This window comes from Oryzias melastigma, unplaced genomic scaffold (genome assembly GCF_002922805.2).
Source record: "Oryzias melastigma strain HK-1 unplaced genomic scaffold, ASM292280v2 sc00313, whole genome shotgun sequence".
In the NCBI taxonomy this organism is placed as follows: domain Eukaryota; kingdom Metazoa; phylum Chordata; class Actinopteri; order Beloniformes; family Adrianichthyidae; genus Oryzias; species Oryzias melastigma.
The window spans coordinates 144,113-150,926 of NW_023416920.1; the positions used below are offsets into that span (position 1 = coordinate 144,113).

General features: G+C 41.8%; 1 protein-coding gene across 1 annotated transcript in view; it reads right to left on the reverse strand.

Moving 5' to 3' along the window:
• Positions 1 to 1,803: 1,803 nt before the first annotated feature.
• arhgef11 (Rho guanine nucleotide exchange factor (GEF) 11) overlaps positions 1,804 to 6,814 on the reverse strand; it is a gene marked incomplete in the record, with an annotated part of 22,794 nt that continues 17,783 nt past the window's right edge. The window contains 7 exon segments of the mRNA XM_036210933.1: positions 1,804 to 3,294; positions 3,370 to 3,496; positions 4,985 to 5,211; positions 5,288 to 5,389; positions 5,549 to 5,788; positions 5,863 to 6,009; positions 6,086 to 6,132. Coding sequence (XP_036066826.1) covers positions 3,245 to 3,294; positions 3,370 to 3,496; positions 4,985 to 5,211; positions 5,288 to 5,389; positions 5,549 to 5,788; positions 5,863 to 6,009; positions 6,086 to 6,132 — 940 coding nt within the window.

The following is a 6,814-nucleotide window of genomic DNA, read 5'->3' on the forward strand; positions in this document are numbered from 1 at the left end:
CAGCCACAGACTCGGTTCTACCTGCTCACCGTGTCCTCCAGAAGGACAAAGGAACGCCGCTCACCTCCCAATGTCTTAGACACCATCTGCAAACCCCGGTGCAGCCTCTCCTCTATTGGTTCTCCATCTCTCTCCACCCCCCCTGCCAGCACGCTGACTCCAGATTCATCCCCATCTCTAAATAAATCACTTCCTCACACACAGACATGTTTCCAGCGCTTGGGTCCTTCTGGCCTCGTGAAACCATGACAACGACTTCAGTGAGTTTTCATCATTTTCGTTTCGTTTTCATCAAAGCTGTTTACTGTAGTCCCAATAACCCGAGTGAATGTACTAAGACAGCAGCAGTGTAGAGTAGAGTCCATTCACACCGGCTTTTCTCTCTTAGACATTAGACATTCAGTTTCTGGACAGAAGAGGCATTGCTGCTTCTGCAGGAACTCTGCAGCTGATCTTCAGGTTCCAGAGACGACCACCTCCACACCTGAAGTCCAATCAGACAGGTGAGAGGGGGGGGCAACAATTACAACATTTGTAGAATGTGACTGTGATCACACAATGTTAATGTAGAGACTATTCAGCTCAATGCAGGTTTATATACATGGTAACAATCTTCATGTCATGTGAGAATCAAATCTTCCATTAATGCTGATGCTGGCAGGTGTTTTATTGAGGAGGTCAGTGATTTATTCTTCATTTTCTTTAAGGTGTTGCTGTAACTGAATCAGTCATTGCTATCATACAAAACTCAATCAATTACTATTTATTTTACATTACCTTAAAAAAAACAAAGTGATTTACTCTTCTTTTTCTACTTCATTAAAGTATTTACTTTATTCTTTAATAAATTATTTTTGACTTTATATATATATATATATATATATTACTTTTTAGAAGTATTTACTTTATTTTACTTTTTGTTATTAAACATTTATTTTACTTTTTAAAGACTGCTATTTAACTTTTTTAAATTAAAGTATTTTGTTTATTGTACTTTCTTTTCTTAAAACAATATTTAAAATTTTTCTTTATTAAAGTATTATTTTACTTTTCAAAAAAGTATTTTACTTTTATCTTTATTAAACTTTCATTTTACTTTTCAAAGACGGATATTTTACTTTTTTATTAAAGAATTTATTTTATTTAAAAATGTATTTTACATTTTTATTTACTAAAATATTATAATTACTTTAAAAAAAGGTATTTTACTTTATTTTTTTTACAAAAGTTTACTTCACTTTCTATTAGTTCTTACTTTATTTCACTTTTAAAAAAAGAAAAAGTATTCTTTAGAGGAGTATTTTGCTCTTTTCCATGGAATAATTGCAGTTATTATTAATAACTGTAACTTCTATTTATTTAGTATTGAGATAGTCATTCAATTTATTTTTTTCTTTCCTTTTTAAACGATTAAAAAATATCTGAACAATTTACAATTGTAGAGAACATCATTTTTCATGTTATTTTTTTATTATTGAGTCTTTACAACATATATTCTACTAAATGTTTGTTTTCAACCAATTTTACAACAATTGAGAGAAAAAGCCTTCAAACTGTTTAAATTCTATCACCCTGAAATAAAAGTATTTAAAAAAGCAGCATCTGCATCACATGCTGCAGAAGACAATCTCAAACACCATCCCGCTTTCTAGTTTTTATCCTTTAAAAAAAATCAAATATTTGGATTTAAGTTACACAAATTGAGCATATCAGTTGTTCTTCTCATAAGATTAACTTTGGTTTCTCAGCTGAACGTCTGCAGCTCCAGATGATAAAACAAAACCGACCTCACAGAATCACAGATCAGATTCAAAGCGTTCATTTTTTTAATTCAGTTTCTTCTTAATAATCTCACAGAACACACGGGTGAGAAACGAGTTTTTCTGTGCAGCTAACAATCTCACCAGTTTAAAAACAAAAATAATTTATCCATTATTCTTTTTTTTAATCATATCTACAAAAATAAAATCAAATACGAGGACTAAGGCTTTAAAGAAAAGTGAACATTTAAAATGTGGGTCAGGTCTGCATTACAGGTGAGGGACAACAGACACACATACAGTAGTTTGCACTGTGCCACTGTGCATGAAGTTTGTGCAACATAAAAACACGTCGCAGGGAAAACGGGGGAGGTGGAGGTAGAGAGTGAGGCGATGAGGAGGAGGTCCTTCTGCTGGGGGGAGGGGGGCACGAGTGAGGATCCGGTTTGGTCTGAGGCGCGTTGAAACCCCATGTTCCCTTTGAGAAAAAACCTGTTAAGGAAGCTTTGGTAGGACAAATTCCCTTCAAAGTTCACCAGGGGGCGCTGCACGTCCTGAAGTTAGTGTTTTAATAGTGACAAGATGCTAAAAAAAGAACATTTTTGTACAAATTAACTTCTGCAGAAGAAGCTTAATGCATATTTACTGTGGCATGCAGCTCAGTTAGTACCAGAAAACAACAAAAAATAAACACTTTTAGTGTCTGCTGCTCACAAAACTTCAAGCAGGACCAGAAATACTTGGAAGAAAAATGGGAAATTAGTGGAAGATCTTGAAGAGAAAGCGTATCTGTATAACAGATAGGTGACTTCCTGCAGCTGCAGAGGCTTCACCTGCAGGAAGAGAACCACTGGGAAGCTCCCAGTTCATGACTGGAATGAGCCTTGGCATGCACTCCATGAGGGACGACCGCCACTTCCTTTGTGCAGAGTTGCTGAAGACGACGAGCATGCACGCCCTTCGGCGTTTCCGTCCAGCCCTTTGACACCTTCAGATGTGCTGCCCCCTGCAGGAAGGCCGAGTGCCCCACACTTCCCGGCGTCGGGTTTGTGCAAAAAAAAATAAATGTTGAACTAAAGCGGTTCATCGGCTAAAAAAAAAAAGCCAGAATCCTCCATCTGCAAACGAGCTGACACAGAGATGCATTGTGGGTAAAGTGCTGGGGAGGGTGAGGGGTCCCTTGGATGATTTCCTTAAAAACGACATTTCAACCAGCTTTACAAATCAACACAAACGACAACAGCCTGGTCCTTTATCGCTCACTCAAACTTTCCTCTTCTTCATCGGAAAAACTTCAGACTTTTTGTTCCTTCATCCTTTTTGGAGGGACTGTTGCCCTGGTAACCGAAGGGTTTCATCTTTTGGAGGGAGGGGCTGTACCACATTTCTTGGTTACTCAGAGCAACAGGAAGCTGAGCTGAAGCTGCCCTCCAGTAAAGGTGCTTCTGGCTGCTTCTTCATCCTCTGACAGAATCAGAGCGACTTCAGAACCCGGTGGAGAGAATTTTAGCTTGTTCTGGACTTCCATCTTTGTCTTGTTGGAGACAAGAAAACACGCGTTACTGGTGATGTCTGGGAAGCTGAGCGCCATCACAGGTGTCTGACTCACCTTCTCCTGAGCTGCAGTCCACGGGGCGGGGCTTGGGGGTGTCTGCTGAGCCACTCGGTGGCTCCTCCCACTCGAATGAAGAATCTCGAAGAGACTCCAGCAGCTTGTGATGGGCCCGCTCGATCTCCTGCAAAGATGGGCAAAAATCACAGAGTGGTCATCTTTCAGCCGCAATAAAACAGCTTTGTTTCTTCAGTTATTAAAAAAAAACTTAATTATTTCGGAAACAAATGTTTGACTTTCTATGAGGAAAACATTCTGCTGACAAGATATGACATCACACACACATGAACTGAGCATGCTCAGTCTTCTCCACTGAACAAATCAGACTTCATTAGTTGTGTCAAATACATGAAGGTTTTGTATAATTTTGTTTATAAAATTATGTTTCTTTAGCAGCAATAGGTGTGGAATAAAGCACTTCACAATGTGAGTATACAGACGTGATCGGAGGTCCTGCAGCACGATTTAGTGTTTGGCGTGGTTCAGCGGTCTGGCAGCAGCACCAGAGTTCAAAGTTTCAATGCTTGAATTTTGGTAAAGTAGGGACTCAGCATTGGCTTTTGATGATGATGTAATCAGTGGGTAAGTCCGGAACAAACATGGAGGAGAATCTGATTGTTCTCCTCTGTGAGTTTTCTGATCTAGACAAGAATACAAATTTTCTCTAATTTTATTCCTTTTTTATTTTTTTTCCTCTTCAAACTAATGCAGGACAGCAAATGGTCAAACTGGATCACAGAGAGCTGCTGAAAGAGTCAGAAATTCAGACGCAGCTCCTGCAGCAGATGGTGAAGCTCACGTACTGAGACGGTCTCTGAAATTTCGGCACTCAAGTCAATATTTTGCAGCCCCCAGTCTTTAAATCAAGGTTTAAAGTCGACTAAGCAATATTTTCTGCATGTCCACACTTCTTTGATGATGGCTTTGTATTTGCTTTGTGATGTTTCAGCTTTATGTTTAAAACTGCATTTGTTATAGTCGTCGGATCTGGTCGTCCGAAAAGTCCTTAGCAACAGTTGCTAGCGTCGTTAGCTCCTGCCGTTTCACAGGACATGCAGAAGATATTGTTTAGTAGTACATAGACATGAACAAATGTTCAACAAACTTGTTCAGTAGACATAGACAATGGACCAAACATATAAACAGTGGTTGCAAAAACGTATTTTTGGCACAAATGGAACCCCATACGGCCCAGCCTCGGGCAGACTCCACCTTCAGAAGCCTCAAGGTAAATTGATTTTGTGAACTCTGATCTGAATGATCTCATAAAGCCAAAGCTGGAGAAGGGTTTTCTGGTACTTGTAGAGTTCTTAAAAATAAATAAAGTTGTTATGCATTGTAAATGAGATATTCAATGAATGCTTCCACAGAGACTAAAAACTTTGATGGTAGCTCCTCCCACACGCATCTGGAGCATGAAGTTTATGAAAATATTTTTGGACAAGTGTTCAAGTGTGAATCTGACTAATTTCCAGAGGGAGGAGGTGGACGTGAATCGAATTAGAGCCTACCTGAGTTTCTTCTCTTATGTCGTTTATTTCTGACATAAAACTTTATTTAAAATGTCAGAAAAACAGTTGACAAGTGTGCTCATGCTGCAGCTCCAACTGACCTTTAACCTCTTGAGTTTGCTCATCAGCTCCTCGATAGTGAGGAAGATTTCATCCGCATTCCTGATCACCAGACTCTGTTGCCCCGCCCCCTGCGTCTCAGAATGGTTGAGCTCTGATTGGGGCGGCGTTGGCTCCTCTGCGGGGGCGGTGGGTGTGGGGGGGTCGCTGGCGTCATCCGTCCCGGTCTCGCCCTGCTCTGAGGGCATCACCAGGTAGAAGGTGTTTCCTGGAGAACAGGGGGGGTGGGACAGCGGTCAGCTCAGCTCTCCTGCTCCTACCAGCAGCAGTCTGCTCATCTTTACCCTGATCGGGGGCGTCGCCTCTGGACCGGGACGACTGATCGCAGAGGAGGCTGACGTCAGGGACAGAAGAAGAAGGAGGAGGAGGAGGACCCACAACCACAGCTACGCCCAAAGTGAAGACGAGCGACACGGAAGAGTGCGATGAAGAGGAGCAAGAATCAAGAGAATGCAAACATGCTGGAGACACCTCGTTAAAAGAGGGCTTGATTCAGAAAGGAGGTTCCCACCAAGGTCGGCCCCGCCCCCACTGGGAGGACTTACCTTTCCTCACCACACAGACGCTAGGTTGTGGCGGCGGCGGGGGGGGTGGGGGCAGCCACTCCGGCTCAGACTCCCATTCGTTAGTGCTCAGGCGCAGAACGGTCTCCAGAGACTCGGGGCGCTGGCGCTCAGCGTTGGGGCTCCCGCCGTTCGCCGCCTCGTTGGTGGGGGTGTTGTCCGAGTCGTGGCTCCAGCCGTCCTCCCCCAGATCTCGCAGAATGAGCCGCCGCAGCGTCTCCACTGCAAAGAAGGACGAAGACGGTTTTCCTCAGCCGTCCTCCACAGCTGTGGCTTTGGCCGCCGCCTCTGCTCACCGTCCTTCAGAGCCTCCTCCGCCACGCAGAACGCCAGTCCTTCCTCCCCGTTGAGAGCTCCCGATTCGTCCATGGGCGTGTCTGATGTGATGTCATCACTGGAGGAAGGAATCTCCAGAGAGTCGGACTCTCCTGTCACAGAATTGTCTGAAGGATCAAGAAACATCAACATTTTGTTTTAGGATACTTGAACATCAAAACATCAAACAATACTGATTATTACCTTCAAAGATGTGGTTGCCGGGGGCGACAGCAGGAACACTAGAGGAGCTGCAAAATAAATATGAAAACACAAACACATTCACATTGAAGGTTAAAGTATGTCCAGCTTTATAGACCGACTGCGATGAAAATTGTGTTTTTAACATGAACATTTATAAAGAACATAAAGTTAAAAATTGCATTTTGGAAATTCTCTTTATTCAAACTGTTATGAATGAAGAGCAGAAAAGTTTTTTGAAAAATAGCTTATTTGTGACGTCAAAAATACACTGAGCGGACCACAAGCTCCCTGCTCCACTCTGCTATTGTTTATACTCTTTTATGTAAAAAGCTCTTTGAGGTGTCCTGCTCTATAAATAAAGATGAATTTAAATTCATAGAGAGAGGAGGTAAACATGTGAATGACAGTGAAAATAAGTTAATTATTTAGAGGAAAACTTGATCCCCACAGATTCATCGACTTCTCATGGCTTTGCTTGCAGAACATTTACAGCAGAAAGAACTAAAAACATACTGAAAATCTATGGTCAGTTCTGTTTTAACAAACATCCTCTTATTTCATGAGTCAGAGATTCAACAGTTTCTGAGTTTTGTTCGGTGTGACTCACGTTGAAGGCACTGATCCGACTTTATTGAGTGGTGAACCAGCTCCAGCTGATTTGATGGTCTTCTGGAGTAAATCTATCCAACTGCAAACAAGAACCTCTAGTTAGAGCAAACAAACCCATGA